This window comes from Schistocerca americana, chromosome 4 (genome assembly GCF_021461395.2).
Source record: "Schistocerca americana isolate TAMUIC-IGC-003095 chromosome 4, iqSchAmer2.1, whole genome shotgun sequence".
Classification (NCBI taxonomy): Eukaryota; Metazoa; Arthropoda; class Insecta; order Orthoptera; family Acrididae; genus Schistocerca; species Schistocerca americana.
In genome coordinates this window covers 590,045,467-590,062,679 of record NC_060122.1, presented here as the reverse complement: position 1 = coordinate 590,062,679, position 17,213 = coordinate 590,045,467, and the positions used below count along the sequence as shown (strand labels likewise).

At 39.0% G+C, this 17,213-nt stretch overlaps 1 protein-coding gene across 5 annotated transcripts in view; it reads right to left on the bottom strand.

Moving 5' to 3' along the window:
• The window catches only part of LOC124612531 (zinc finger protein 726-like), a 124,260-nt gene that overhangs the window by 8,150 nt on the left and 98,897 nt on the right, over positions 1–17,213 (bottom strand). For 4 of the 5 annotated variants that reach the window (XM_047140795.1, XM_047140796.1, XM_047140793.1 and 1 more), the window contains one exon: positions 15,576–15,712. In XM_047140795.1, the coding sequence (XP_046996751.1) occupies positions 15,576–15,712 (137 nt within the window). Of the gene's footprint in view, positions 1–15,575; positions 15,726–17,213 lie in introns of all 5 variants that reach the window. The other variant, XM_047140797.1, reaches the window with a different exon arrangement.

The window sequence follows — 17,213 nt, the reverse complement described above, 5'->3', positions numbered from 1 at the left end:
CTTTACAGAAGCTCTCCTGCGAACCTTGCAGAACTAGCACTCCTGAAAGAAAGGATATAGCGGAGACATGGCTTAGCCACAGCCTGGGGGATGTTTAATCTGCCAGGAAGTTTCATATCAGCGCACACTCCGCTGCAGAGTGAAAATCTCATTCTGGAAACATCCCCCAGGCTGTGGCTAAGCCATGTCTCTGCTATATCCTTTCTTTCAGGAGTGCTAGTTCTGCAAGGTTCGCAGGAGAGCTTCTGTAAAGTTTGGAAGGTAGGAGACGAGATACTGGCAGAAGTAAAGCTGTGAGTACCGGGCGAGAGTCATGCTTCGGTAGCTCAGATGGTAGAGCACTTGCCCGCGAAAGGCAAAGGTCCCGAGTTCGAGTCTCGGTCGGGCACACAGTTTTAATCTGCCAGGAAGTTTCGTACCTACATTCTGTCTTTTAATTTTAAAAAACTACCTGTTACCAACTGTTTGTCTAAAACTGTGAGCCATATGTTTGTGACTATTACAGCGCCATCTATCACAAAGCGAAAAAGTGGTCCAACTAAAACATTCATATTTCTTTACGTATTGCATGAATATGTAATAAAAAATGGGGGTTCCTATTTAAAAAAACGCAGTTGATATCCGTTTGACCTATGGCAGTGCCATCTGGTGGGCCAACCATCTGGTTTCCCCCTTCAAGCTAGACAAGTTTCGTTCTTTGTAGTTTTTTCATTTGACGCTTATTTCGTGAGATATTTGGCCCGGTCATGATCAATGGACCACCCTGTATATCATGTTATGATTCATAATTTTCAGACTAACTGTTTTCATAACAACATTGGTAACATAAATTGTTCTCATGCCACAAATATTATATGAAGGACACCTTGACGCCACGGTATATGATTGTCAATAAACTTAATTGGAATTTATGTCATTAATGTTCTGTAATATAGTGTTTAAATTCAGTGGCCTTCTTCCTTACTTTAGATCACCAACACATTTTGACTCCGATGACAATATCATATGACTGGCATCGAACCTAAAATCTACAGTGTGTCAATAAGGCACTATATACACACAGCTCCATCACCATTTATTATGCAGACACCATTTTAATGGATCGGAGGTAAATTGATCTCAGCCAGTTATTGAGTATGATATCTCCCAGTTGAAGACCCATAAGTGTAAACAGCTTTACTGTGACCTACGTGGCACCTTAAGCTATAGTATCATACAGTTTGATTTCTGTTCTAAAATACTCATCCTGAATCTCATCCTATATAGGGGAGAAAAATTGTTCTCTCTACGATTTTTTTTTTTTTTTTTTTAAATTGGCATAATAAATGATGTATGAACAGGATGTTATGCATACTAATGTATAAAGAGGAGATGCTGTGGAAACGTTGTTTCCAAAAATCTCAAAAAATTATTCACCGATTTATTTCAGATTTTCAAACGATAGAGAGAGGGAGGAGAAGGAGATCTGTGCAACTGCGCATTGTGTACACGCACACACACACACACACACACACACACACACATACACACACGTGCTCTGCAGAAATGATTACCATTTGAATAATGTCGGCCAATGGCTTCAAGGTCAACACCACCTACCGATAAAATCTGACTAAGGCTCTCATTTTTGCTATAAACCAAAGGTAATGGATCAGTGTGACTTGAGCTTAGCAGACGTGCAGGGTGCTTCGCAGACATATGCGTGAACCATACCGTCAAATTAGTGAGTTATTGGCATTAATGGCATGAAAAAATGTGATGCATCAACCCAGGAAATTGCTGCTCATGTGAGACAACGTGTTTCGGCAGTGTAAAGGGTGTGTGCAGAATCGTTCACAGAAGACTGTAGAACATGATGAGATGAGTCAGGTAGCACCACCCAGACCACTCCCTGAGAAGATCAACACCTCATCCAAATGGCATTGCAGGAGAGATCTGCATCCTCCTTGGCTCTGGCACAACAGTGGAACAGTGTAACACATTGTACACTATCAGGGGTGACAGTCTGTCACCGTTTATTATGGCATAGTGTATGAGCACATTGTCCACTTTTCCTCCTACCTCTGATGAATGTGAAAAAGCATGCTAGATGGCAATGGTGTACAGAACAATGTCACTGGGGACAGGAATGGCATCAGATGGTGTTTTTGGACAAATCCAGGTTCTGTTTGTTTGAATTTGTTAGAAAATGATGGCCACATTTGGGTTCACTGCAGACAGGGAGTGGCATCACAGTGAGTGCATTCGCACAAGATATACAGCACCAACTCAAGGCCTTATGGTGCAGAGTGCTATTGGGTAGAATCACAAACTAGTTAGCTACATCTACGTATCTGTGTATTACACTAGTAATATACTAGAACAATTTTCTAATATTTTTTTCATTATTACTGTACTTACAAGCAGTGACTGGTAGGCTTCTCATAAAGAGAGAATTACTCATGAATATTATGGGTGAGGACTTTCTGTTATGACAGTGATTATCAATGATGACACGGATACTGAAACAATCGAGATTGTCCAGCAGAAGATGGCATTGCTGCACTGTACATGTCATGTGGCAAAGCCCCTGATGGTGACCTGCCCATAAAACATGCAACACAAACTGTATTCTATTCTATGGTGTGCTTCCTGCAAATCCTATGTAGTGTTACAATGGCCCCAGCCCAAATTTACTACAACTGTAAGCACTTTTAGAAGCACATATATTAGTGCCTTTAACAACCATCTGCCTTACCACAGGACTGAAATGGATTTTGCATTGACAGATTCATTTCACTGCACTACCACCATTATTAATATCTTACAATACTAGTTGCTCACTACTAATAAACAACTCTTATAAACTTACAAAATGGCAGACAAGAATATCAGAATCTTGTATGGAATGCAAAGTGATAGCAATTAGGAGCTGCAAAAGCAGCAGTTATTAGAACACCAGCAGCTGTTGAAACAACTGATAAAAACAACAGAAAATGTTAGTGTTGAAATCAATGGCTCCACAACCTGTCTGAAATTTGGATCCCATTATATACCACAGTACTGTATAATAATTTTTTTATTTTTGTCATACCATGGTATAACAAAAACTGAACTGTCACAAAAGGTGACTGGTTGCAGTTACTTCTGGAAACCGTTATTTTTGAACATGCTGATCTCTTAATGTAAAAGCAGCAAAACAATGTGGAACATAGGACTTCCAGTTCTCAGTCGAGTCATTTCTGAAAACTTTTATTTGTCACTGCTGGTGTTCCACATCCATTATAGATTGTTGTTTGTTGTGGTCTTCAGTCAGAAGGGTGGTTTGATGCAGCTCTCCATGCTACTCTATCCAGAGCAAGCCTCTTCATCACCACATAACTACTGTAATTGACATCCTTCTGAACCTGCTTACTGTATTCAGCTCTTGGTCTCCCTCTACAATTTTCACCTCCCACAGTACCCTCCAATATGAAATTTGTGATTCATTGATGTCTCAGAATGTGACATCTCTATCAATCCTTTCTTCTCGTCAGATTGTGCCACAAATTTCTTTTCTCCCCAATGCTACTGAGTACCTCCTCCTTCGTTATGTGATCTACCCATCTAGTGTTTAACATTCTTCTGTAGCACCATATTTCAAAAGCTTCCATTCTCGTCTTGTCTAAATTGGTTATTGTCCATGTTTCACTTCCATACATGGCTACACTCCAGACAAACAAATTCAGAAAAGACTTCCTAACACTTAAATCTGTATTCATTGTTAACAAATTTCTTTTTTTTTTTTTTTTTTTTCAGAAAAGCTTTTCTTGCCATTACCAGTCTACATTTTATATCCTCTCCACTTCAGCCATCATCAGTTATTTTGCTGCCCAAAAGCAAAACTCTTTTTCTACTTTAAGTGTATCATTTCCTAATCTAATTCCCTAAGCATCACATGATTTAATTCAACTACAATCAATTATCCTTGCTTTACTTTTGTTGTCTTCAAGAGACTGTTCACTCTGTTCAACTGCTCTTGCAAGTCCTTTGCTACCTCTGACAGAATTACAATATCATGGGCAAACCTCAAAGTTTTAATTTCTTCTCCTTGAACTTTAATTCCTACTCCTAATTTTTCTTTGGTTTTCTTTACTGCTTGCTCAGTGTACAGATTGAATAACATCATCAGGGATAGGCTAGAACCCTGTCTCAGTCTCTTCTCTATCACAGCTTTCCTTTCATGCCCCTTGACTCTTGTAACAGCTATCTGGTTTCCGTACAAGTTGTAAATAGCCTTCCACTCACTGTATTTTACTCCTGTTACTTTCAAACTTCAAAGAGGATATTCCAGTCAACATTGTCAAAAGCTCTCTCTAAGTCTACAAATGCTACAAACATACCAACAGATTTGCTTTTCCTTAACCCATCTTTTTCTACCTTGACCATAGCCACATTGTTCCCCTATAATAGTTAAGATTATTTTTCAGTTTCAATATTGAGGTCCCCATTCTCGCTTCTAAGATGTTTCTACCAGCACAGAAAGCAACACGATGAACCAAATTTATATGTACAGCAAAGGAAAGAGAAAAGATTACCTGTAACTCAGAATTAGTTAGAAATCAGATAGAGATATAGTAATGCACATCATATTTTTCACTGGGGGTGGGGGTAGGGGAACCATGCAATGGGTCTACAAATGTAAACTTCACGAATGACGAAGATGAAGTACAACATTTAAAAAAAATTATTTGGTCTTGCTTTAGAGAATTTAGATACTGCATTGTAATTTGGCACTTTGCACTGTACAAACTACAAAGATACAGTGTATTAAAGAGAAAATACATTATTCTGAATCTGAGTCTGCATTAAAGAAATCAGATAATTTGGCTTGTTTCACTTTTCACGCACTACATATATACACTTCATTTTGCAAACTTATTAATGAATTCAGAGCTTTTTCACAACAACTTTTCACACTGATGTCATGCCTGCACACATCGACTGCACTTAACACTTCACTCAATTTAGGTACTTCAAGATTCAATTTGCCGTCTCTGTCCCCATCACAGTCACTTGCAACTGGTCCACTTTCTTGGTCATCAGCACCAATAATCTCTATCCTGTAGTTCCACACACATAGCAAGAATATCATCCAAAAGTACAAAATCGTCAAAATCTGCACCCTCCAGTAGAGATAGGTCATCACCATCATCATCATCAGTGGCAGTCTCATCCAGTAAGCCACCAGCTTAACAGAAACATTTGTTCATTGTGGAGGATGCTACCGGCTGCCAGGCAGCTGAAATAAATTCAATCGCTTGTAATAAGTTAATGGAGAGATTTTCATTCCCTGCATCAGTCAGTGCTATCAAATGTTGAATCAATTTTTTTTCTATAATGCACTTTGAAATTTGCAATGCTGCCAAATTAAGCAGCTGTAGAACACTAGTGCAATTTGGAGGAAAAAATTCCACTCGAACATTTTCCACAACTACTTGAGGTGGATGTGCTGCACGTCGATTGATAAGAAGCAGGATACTCTTTTTTTCTTTTTCATTATAATGTCCAGTTTTTTAATCACTGTTCTATTAAAATCATACTCATCCAATAATTTTGATTGGATTCATATTCTGTAGGTTTTGTCTTTTACACCTTTGAAACATCTTGGTTCCTTATATTTTCCTATCACAATTGAGGGAAGTTTGTCAGATTCATCTGCATTTGTGGCAACAAGGACTGTCATGCTAATTTTACTTTTCTTCCCTTGATAGTATTTTACTGGGGAAAAAACTATAGACCTGACTGGTCTAATCAAAGTTGTAGATGTTCTGAGATTGACAATCTCTTAAGATATCTGGCAGAATCTCATCAATCCAGTGTTGCACTGTGACACCATCCACAGCTTTCAATTCACTGGAAACTTCTCCCTGTGATTCTGTGTTGATCTTTAAATCCATGTAATCATCCTGATGAAGCCTTGAAATCAGCAACATTGCTCACACTGCTAGCTAAATCTATTACCTTTGCTTTCAGCATGTCGTTATTGATTGGTAGATCTACAGCCTATTTTTACTGGAACCATGTAAAATGCGCCTTTTCCTAATCTACATACTATATCTCCCTTTTCACTGATGGTTGCATTTTGTTGATTTTGCACCTAATTTTAAAAACTTGTTCAAAATACTGTTTCTTTTGCTGATAACTGTACATTGAGAGATATATGCAATTCATAAGTCTGAAGCAATTTCAGATTTTGTTTTGTGTGGATCAGCATCCACATCTTGTATGGATTTTACTTTCTGATCTAGTGTGTAACTTTGCCATTTTCTGCTCTCCATGACTGATCAAAAGTGACTGAATGATAGAACCACTGTTCAACAATAAATGTCAACTGCCAGCTTTTAACTTCTCAATTGTTACCACAAAAGAAATTTTCATATTGAAAACAACAGTGACAGGAGTGTCTTTGTTCCCATTCCACCCACTCTGGTTAATTGTGCCTTTGTTCCTTGTCTTTGTGGCACTGTCCACTTGCTGTTCTTGCAAATGTCAACAAAGTTAAGTGAGATACAACAGGGCTTCTTTTCAAACAACAATGCTCATGTAATTATGCAAAATTCAATTTACTTCATTGGAATTTTTTATGTGTAACAGTGAATTACACAAAAAAGCATTACATATATATAAAGATTAATTAGCACTTTTTAAATTATATTTTGCTGGGACCAACAAAACTTTAAATGTAAGTAAGAATTACACAGAACAGAATTACATATAAAACAGGTTAAATTGTATCACTAATTTTACTGAAACTTGATACAAGATCTCTGACAATTAAGCAAATTTGTCTGTTGTAAGTATGAAGAATTGTATACAGATGAATTAATTTGTAATTGTGTACTCCACCTTCCTATATTTAAGGAGATAAAAAAGAGGAATTATAATTATATGAATAATCCTTAAGATATATCATAAATTTCTATCTAAATACACCTACAAAAACAAATGAAACATTGAGTCTGTTTTGGCAAGCTACTTGTAACAAACATGGTGGTGAAATATGTGTGTGTCAAAGCAAAACCCAAGTTCAAGTTCAAACTCCTGACTCCTTACATGTCAATAGGGGTACAGTGACAATCAAATATTTCCAGGCTCTCAAACCCAGGATGTAAAATATTTATCCATTTACACATTTTGGAATGGAAATCACATTTCACAATGATACAAACTTAAGCAATAAACAGAGGTATATTCAATTATAAGCTACAGATTCATTCAGCAACCAAAAGATTCTAATCAAGAGTTAACTCATAGCTGACACACAGTCAAAAGCATATGTCAGGATTATGGCACATTATTTTCACTGGAGTTTGGTTCTGCTCAAAGTTTAAAGCTATCACCACCCAATCTATTTCTACTACAAATTTCTTTTAACATGATTCATAATGTTTGTGATCAGAGAAAACTGCAAGAAAGAACTTGATTAGCTAAATAGCATGGGGGCCACCAAAGCCAGTGAATGGGCCATACTTACTGACACATATACGCAAACCAACAGTTCCTTATGTAGCTATGATGATGTAAAGAAGATTAAAACTAAAAAGACTTTCAGAATTGGAACCATAAATGTACAGATAATGATTAAGATTGTTAAACTTAAACAGGTAACAGATGAGATGAAAGAGAAGCATTGGAATATTAGCGATGCAAGAAACAAGATACACTGACGAAGATACAGTGGAGTCAGAAGGCTTCATAATACTGAAAGGGAAACCAGGTGTTAGAGTGGGAAAGGAAAGACATGCACCTAGATGCTTTGGTACAGGGTTTGTAGTAGACAAGAGATATGAGGATGGCGTAACTGAAATGAAGAGCAGGTCAGAAAGGATATCAACACTGACATTTCAAGCAGGGAACAAAAATTATACAGTAGTAAATAGACATGCACCTAGAAATGACAAGAACAGGAAAGACAAGAAAGTTGCAGACAGTTTCTGGGAGGAACTAGATCATACACTGAAAAACATTCCATATAGACATGTAAAGATACTCGTAGGAGATTATAAAGCACAGATTAGAAGAGAGAAGCAACATAAAGGAGTAGTGGGCGAGTACCCTGCACACCAGTGGACAAACAAAAATGGAGAAAGAGTAACTGAACTGTGTCGGGAACACAAAATGAGATTGATGACAACACACTTCAGGGCCAAACTGAGAAAGAAAAAAGACATGGGGAAACCCATGCACATGCCTTGGGGAATTCCAAATTGACTACATAGCAATCAGCTGGACAAACACTAAAGATATCATAAACACAAAAGTCAGGAAGAACACAAGAACAGAATCGAATCATTATCTTACAGAAGTTAAATGCCTTTGGATTCCAAACAGGGACAGACTGCCACAGATGAATAGAAGAACCGAAAACATAAAGGTAGACAAAGATAAATTAAGACAGAATAGATCCAGATATGAGGAAGGAATTGAATAATTCAATGAATGGGATGACATGAAGTAAAATATGGCAAAACAGGCTGAATTATGGGGAAAGGAAGAAAAGAAGTAGAAGCACTGGTGGTGGAACAAGGAATGTGAGGAAATGGTAGAGACTCACAGGAAAGCTTGGAAAGACTGGAGCAGCAAGAAGGACCCGAAAAAATGGTAAGTTTTCTTAGGAGCAAGAAAGGAAGCAACCCGAACAATAAGATGGACCAGAAGACAGAAGATGAAGCAGGAACTGGACGACATTGAGACCAACTTCAGGAAAAACAACAGCAGACACTTTTTTGGGAAATTAAAAGAGCATCTGATTGGATACAAGGGTAGAGAACTGTTTATAAGAGATAAGAAAGGGGAACTGGCTGTTAGTGTGAAGGAGAACTGTAGGATTTCTGCAGAGTACTTTCACAACCTGCTGAACCTTGAACCAACTGAAGACGAGCTAGAACTGGGGACTGACAAGGAAGAAAGAGAGCCATGCCATCCAACCAGGGATGAAGTCACACATGCCATAAGCGACCTAAAGAATAATAAGGCAACTGGAGAAGATGGTATAGCAGCCGAGATGAGAAAGTGGGGAGTCAAGAAAACAATAGACAACATAACCAACATAATCCACCAGATCTGGAGAACAAAGAAGTTATCAGAAGGATGGAAGTATGCAACTGCAGTACCAATACATAAAAAGGGGGACAAGAGAGATGCAAACAACGACAGAAGAATATTGCTACTAGAGGTCGGATACAAGGTGCTGTTAAAACTATTGCTCTAGAGAGTAGAACAGGTAGAAAGTACAGATGGCGACTGGCAAGCAGGAAGGAAAGAGGATGTATAGAACAGATATTTATCCTGAAGCAACTGATAGAACATAGGGCCTTAAAAGACAAAAAAGAAAATAGTAACCTTCATGGACTTCATGAAGGCATATGACTCCACTGACAGACAGACTCTTGCTAGGATCCTGAAGAACACAGGACTTGGGGATGCAACTACACAAGAACTCATAAAAGAAATTCTGACAGACACAAAAGCAAGGGTGAGATTCACAGGAGCTCTGTCAGAAGAATTTGAGATCAAGATTGGTGTTAAACAAGGAAATGGATTGTAACCATTGTTGTTCAGTATAGTACTGGACAAAGTGATCAGGCAGTGGAGAGCGATAAACGAGGAAACAGGAATACCAAAGACCCATGTGGGGGACAAAAAGGACAACAGGGCTCAAGGGGACTGCCTAGCCCTTGCAGACGACATAGCAATAGCAAGTGAGATGGAAGAAGATGCAAAGACACAACTCGATAACTTAAGTAAGGTAGCCAGGAAGGTGGGACTGAGGATCGCCTATAACAAGACAAAGACATTAAATAACAATGCAGACTGGGAAACACCGGAAGGCACTGTGCAAATGGTGGACAAATTTAAATACCTGGGAGAATTTATAACAGCAAGGAACAGGAGCAAGGAGGGAATAACAGAGAGGATAAAGAAGATGAGGTCAGCCTCCTGTATGACAAGAGAGATATACAATAAAAAAGAATATATCCACAGAGACAAAGATAAACCACTACAAGGCAACGGTGAGGAATGCAGCATTATACGCTGCTGAGACGATGACATTAGGAAGAAATGTGGCAGAACAACCAGAGAAAGAAAAGAGAAAAATACTACGTCCCAAAAGAGGTGGAGTCAGATGGATGCGAAGACCAAGGGAAGAACTGTACCGGAACATGAGAACAATATCCAGGGAAAACAGACTCAAAAGGGCAACATTTGCTGGGCATGTAATTAGCATGAGTATGGACAGAATGACGAAGAGAGTGTGGGACACAACAGGGAGGACAAGGGGAAGCACAGGAACCAAGTCGGTTGTTTAACTTTGGAAGGACTGGTTGAAATTCAGGATCAAGTTCGAAGGAAAGGAAAATTGGAGGAACAAATATACACTGGCCAATATGCCAGAGATCAATGACAGAGAAGAATACAGGAAAAGATTAGAGTGTCACCAGTGGAGCCGACAGGAGAAAAGGACACTGAAGATCTTGGAAGAAGAGCGGGAGAGAAGAAGAGACAGAATGAAGAGGTTCTGGGAGAAGAAGAGGAAAATGCAGTCCACGGAGGGGCTACCTGTGGTCCTCCAGAGGCCGTAACACAAGAAGAAGAAGAAGAAGAAGAAGAAGAAGAAGAAGAAGAAGAAGAAGAAGATGCATAATGCATTCTATACTGTGATGAGCTACTTTAAAAACTGGCGAGTGGGAAGCTCTTTTTTTAAACTGATATTGCAGGCACATACCTGCAAGTGCTACTAGTTGCAGTGTCATGTCATTTTTAATGAGAAGCCACTGTCAGAAGCAAAACTGCATTACTTTAAAGGCACTGCATCCTCATCCCTATAGATTTAATGACATGCAAGCTGAAATATTAGTTGTTGTTATTGTTGTGGTCTTCAGTTCAGAGACTGGTTTGATGCAGCTCTCCACGCTACTCTATCCTGTGCAAGCTTCATAATCTCTCAGTACCTACTGCAACTTACATACTTCTGAATCTGTTTAGTGTATTCCTCTCTTGGTCTCTCTCTCTATGATTTTTACCCTCCGGGCTGCCCTCCAATACTAAATTGGTGATCCCTTGATGCTTCAGAATATGTCCTACCAACTGATCCCTTCTTCTTGTCAAGTTGTGTCACAAATTTCTCTTCTCCCCAATTCTATTCAGAACATCTTCATTAACTATGTTCCCTCATTAGTTATGTCATCTAAGCATCTGCTCTTCAGCATTCTTCTGCAGCACCACATTTTGAAAGCTTCTATTCTCTTCTTGTCTGAACTATTTATTGTCTATGTTGCACTTCCATACATGGCTACACTCCATACAAATACTTTCAGAAATGACTTCCTGAGACTTAAATCTATACTCGATGTTAACAAATTTCTCTTCTTCAGAAATGCTTTCCTTGCCATTGCCAGTCTACATTTGATATCTTCTCTACTTCGACCATCATCAATTATTTTGCTCCTCAAATAGCAAAACTCCTATACTACTTTAAGCGTCTCATTTCCTAATCTAATTCCCTCAGCATCACCCAATTTAGATGGACTACATTCCATTATCCTCATTTTGCTTTTGTTGATGTTCATCGTCCCCCTCCCCCCCCCCCCCCCCCCCCCCCCTCCCATGAACCATGGACCTTGCCGTTGGTGGGGAGGCTTGTGTGCCTCAGCGATACAGATAGCCGTACCGTAGGTGCAACCACAACGGAGGGTTATCTGTTGAGAGGCCAGACAAATGCGTGGTTCCTGAAGAGGGGCAGCAGCCTTTTCAGTAGTTGCAGGGGAAACAGTCTGGATGATTGACTGATCTGGCCTTCTAACACTAACCAAAACGGCCTTGCTGTGCTGGAACTGCGAACGGTTGAAAGCAAGGGGAAACTACAGCCGTAACTTTTCCTGAGGGCATGGAGCTTTACTGTATGGTTAATGATGATGGCGTCCTCTTGGGTAAAATATTCCGAACGTAAAATAGTCCCCCATTCGGATCTCCGGGCGGGGACTACTCAAGAGGACATTATTATCAGGAGAAAGAAAACTGGCGTTCTAAGAATCGGAGTGTGAAATGTCAGATCCCTTAATCTGGCAGGTAGGTTAGAAAATTTAAAAAGGGAAATGGATAGGTTAAAGTTAGATATAGTGGGAATTAGTGTGGTTCTGTGGCAGGAGGAACAAGACTTCTGATCAGGTGAATACAGGGTTATAAATACAAAGTCAAATAGGGGTAATGCAGGAGTAGGTTTAATAATGAATACAAAATAGGAGTGCAGGTAAGCTACTGCAAACAGCATAGTGAACGCATTATTGTGGCCAAGATAGACACAAAGCCTACACCTACTACAGTAGTACAAGTTTATATGCCAACTAGCTCTACAGATGACGAAGAAATTGAAGAAATGTATGATGAAATAAAAGAAATTATTCAGATAGTGAAGGGAGATGAAAATTTAATAGTCATGGGTGACTGGAATTCGGTAGTAGGAAAAGGAAGAGAACGAAATGTAGTAGGTGAATATGGATTGGGGGTAAGAAATGAAAGAGGAAGCCACCTGGGAACACGTGAGGCAATACTGACCCTACGACTTATTTTAGAAGCTAGATTAAGAAAAGGCAAACCTACGTTTCTAGCAATTGTAGACTTAGAGAAAGCTTTTGACAATGTTGACTGGAATACTCTCTCTCAAATTCTGAAGGTGGCAGGGGTAAAATACAGGGAGCAAAAGGCTATTTACAATTTGTACAGAAACCAGATGGCAGTTATAAGAGTTGAGGAGCATGAAAGGGAAGCAGTAGTTGGGAAGGGAGTGAGACAGGGTTGTAGCCTCTCCCCGATGTTATTCAATCTGTATATTGAGCAAGCAGTGAAGGAAACAAAAGAAAAATTCGGAGTAGGTATTAAAATTCATGGACAAGAAATAAAAACTTTGAGGTTCGCCGATGACATTGTATTTCTGTCAGAGACAGCAAAGGACTTGGAAGATCAGTTGAACGGAATGGATAGTGTCTTGAAAGTAGGATATAAGATGATCATCAACAAAAGCAAAATGAGGATAATGGAATGTAGTCGAATTAAGTCGGGTGATGCTGAGGGTATTAGATTAGGAAATGAGACACTTAAAGTAATAAAGGAGTTTTGCTATTTGGGGAGCAAAATAATTGATGAGGGTCGAAGTAGAGAGGATATAAAATGTAGACTGGCAATGGCAAGGAAAGCATTTCTGAAGAAGAGAAATTTGTTAACGTCGAGTATAGATTTAAGTGTCAGGAAGTCGTTTCTGAAAGTATTTGTATGGAGTGCAACCATCTATGGAAGTGAAACATGGACAATAACTAGTTTGGACAAGAAGAGAATAGAAGCTTTTGAAATGTGGTGCTACAGAAGAATGCTGAAGATTAGATGGGTAGATCACATAACTAATGAGGAGGTATTGAATAGAATTGGAAAGAAGAGAAGTTTGTGGCACAACTTGACTAGAAGAAGGGATCAGTTGGTAGGAGATGTTCTGAGGCATCAAGGGATCACCAATTTAGTACTGGAGGGCAACGTGGAGGGTAAAAATCGTAGAGGGAGACCAAGAGATGAATACACCAAGCAGATTCAGAAGGATGTAGGTTGCAGTAGGTACTGGGAGATGAAGAAGCTTGCACAGGATAGAGTAGCATGGAGAGCTGCATCAAACCAGTCTCAGGACTGAAGACCACAACAACAACAACGACGTTCATCTTATATCCTCCTTTCAAGACACTGTTCATTTCGTTCAGCTGCTCTTTCAGGTCCTTTGCTGTCTCTGACAGAATTACAATGCCATTGGCGAATCTCGAAGTTTTTATATCTTCTCCATGGATTTTAATTCCTACTCTGAATTCTTCTTTTGTTTCCTTTACTGCTTGCTCAATATACAGATTGAATAACATCGGGGATAGGCTACAACCCTGTCTCACTCCCTTCCCAACCACTGCATCCCTTTCATGTCCCTCGACTCTTATAACTGCCATCTGGTTTCTGTACAAATTGTAAATAGCCTTTCGCTCTCTTTATTTTACCCCTGCCACCTTCAGAATTTGAAAGAGAGTATTCCAGTTAATATTGTCAAAAGCTTTCTCTAAGTCTACAAATGCTAGAAATGTAGGCTTGCCTTTCCTTAATCTATTTTCTGAGATAAGTCGTAGGGTCAGTATTGCCTCATGTGTTCCGACATTTCCATAGAATCCAAACTGATCTTCCCCGAGGTCCGCTTCTACCAGTTTTTCCATTCATCTGTAAAGAATTCATGTTAGTATTTTGCAGCCGTGGATTATTAAACTGACAGTTCAGTAATTTTCACATCTGTCAATGCCTGCTTTCTTTGGGATTGGAATTATTATATTCTTCTTGAAGTCTGAGGGTATTTCGCCTGTCTCATACATTTTGCTCACCAGATGGTAGAGTTTTGTCAGGACTGGCTCTCCCAAGTCTGTCAGTAGTTCTAATGGAATGGTGTCTACTCCCGGGGCCTTGTTTCGACTCAGGTCTTTCAGTGCTCTGTCAAACTCTTCACGCAGTATCATATCTCCCATTTCATCTTCATCTACATCCTCTTCCATTTCCATAATATTGTCCTCAAGAACTTTGCCCTTGTATAGACCCTCTATATACTCCTTCCACCTTTCTGCTTTCCCTTCTTTACTTAGAACTGTGTTTCCATCTGAGCTCTTGATATTAATGCAAGTGGTTCTCTGTTCTCCAAAGGTATCTTTAATTTTCCTGCAGGCAGTACTATCCTACCCCTAGTGATATACACCTCTACATCCTTACATTTGTCCTCCAGCCATCCCTGCTTCGCCATTTTGCACTTCCTGCACCGAACTACACTAATTCCCACTACATTCAACTTTAACCTATCCATTTCCCTTTTTAAATTTTCTAACATACCTGCCTGATTAAGGGAGCTGACAATTCCATGCTCCGACCCGTAGAATGCCAGTTTTCTTTCTCCTGATAATAACGTCCTCCTGAGTAGTCCCCGTCCAGAGATCAGAATGGGGGACTATTTTACCTGAGGAATATTTTACCCACGAGGACACCATCATAATTTAACCATACAGTAAAGCTGTATGCCCTCAGGAAAAATTAAGGCTGTAGTTTCCCCTTGCTTTCAGCCAAACGCAGTTCCAGCACAGCAAGGCCGTTTTGGTTAGCGTTAGAAGGCCAAATCAGTCAATCATCCAGACTGTTGCCCCTGCAACTACTGATAAGGCTGCTGCCCCTCTTCAGGAACCACACATTTGTCTGGCCTCTCAACAGATACCCCACCATTGTGGTTGCACCTATGCTACAGCTATCTGCATCACTGAGGCACGCAAGCCTCCCCACCAACGGCTAGGTCCATGGTTCATGGGGCAGGGGGGGGGGACATTACTTAACAATGACAAAAAAAAGGTTATGTGGACAGTAACAAATAAGGCCAGAAAACAAACATTTAAAATAACAGATTCAAGTAACCACAATAAAAAGCATGCACCTTATGTATACAATTACAATTAAGAGCTTTGGATATATGCTATTCCCAAGTTGCTAAAGTGAAACAATTTTACCTGAAATGCATTAGTTTCATCATTGTTATTAACTTCCCTTCTGCTTCCACACATGTTTCAGCAAAATCATCAAACATGTTGACTTTATTGACACAATCCATGCACAGTTGTTTTGGAAGTGGATCTGTGATCTTAACCTGAAACAGTTTTCTATGAGAACAGTTTTAGTAATTCCATCAAAATAATCATTTATTTTACTCATATTTGTTTATGAATCTTACAATATTCCTTTTTTACTGGTTAATGTAATACAAATTATATGGTACACTAATTAGGGCCAAGGCATCAAATAACCTGCCTGAGAAGCACATACATTTTAGCTGTCATACAATTAAGAATGTCCTCATTCCTGCTGAAGAAACAATTGTCTATGAGTACTCTTGTTGCTGGTACAGCAAAAGCACATGCGTCTGGTGTATAATCATGTGAAACAACAAAAAATGAAATAATTTCCAAAAGCATTTGAAGATGAATACAAACACCACAAGATATATTACAAATACACATCAATACTATAAAAAATAATTTAAAAAAGAAAACTCTATAAAATGTGTACCGGCACATGATTCAACTACAAATCTTTAGATTACGTCATCCTAACAGCTAGCTGTAGGTGTTTGTTCAACCTTACATCACTCCAGATTAATACCCAGATATTTCATGGTTATGGTCGATTTTGGTGCTTGACTAGGAGAGATGTGATCAAACAATTTTAGGTCTTTCAATTTATTTACACACAATATTTTCAGTTAATAATGTTATGAGGCATGATCACCCGATATTTCTGTGGTACTTTACGTGGGATAACATAAGCTGATGCACCGAACTTCGTGAATGTAACATTATCTTTGGGTATTTTGTAATTATTCAGCCTTCAGCTTCACTGTTGCAAATACATTCGTTTGTGTTTCTACCCATAAATAACCTTCACCTTCAATGAGGTCTCTCCTTATGAAGCAGCCTTGCCCATGACTGAAATCAATATCATTAAGGCCACAGGATATCCAGTCTAGCATGCTACACGCACTTCTAAACATAAAATATGCTTAAAAATGTATCTGCTTCATCAATATTATTCTTCATACATATTTAGTGTGCAACCGCAGTGAAGGTATACACAGCTAATGTTTCGTTTACATCTTGCAGTGGTCTTTTTAAGATTGTTAATGGTGCACAAATACTCGGGCTAAAGAAAATCACTGTGTTGAGTAATTATTTATAAGACATACAGCTTCAAGATAAAATATTTAGTGGTGGTTAGGCAAAAGAAAAGCAATTATGAAGTCTAGGCATATAATTCTGAGTAACACTGATTACTAAAACCTCACCATATACAATATAGCCTCCCTGTCATCTCCTCATAGATTTTAGGAGATAAATTTTCAACTCATTAACTGAAGATAACCAACACTATCTTCAATTAGGACTTAAGCAATGACTCCTACAAAAATTTCAGTTCTTTCTATGAATCACACATTCCATTCCACGAGAGAGAGAGAGAGAGAGAGAGAGAGAGAGAGAGAGAGAGAGACCATTTCATGCAGCCCACAGAGTCATCACTGTTTTGATCACAGTAGATGGAACTAAACTACCATGGAGCACAGATGAATTGGTGGCCCTGGAGTCAGTTTTCTGAAC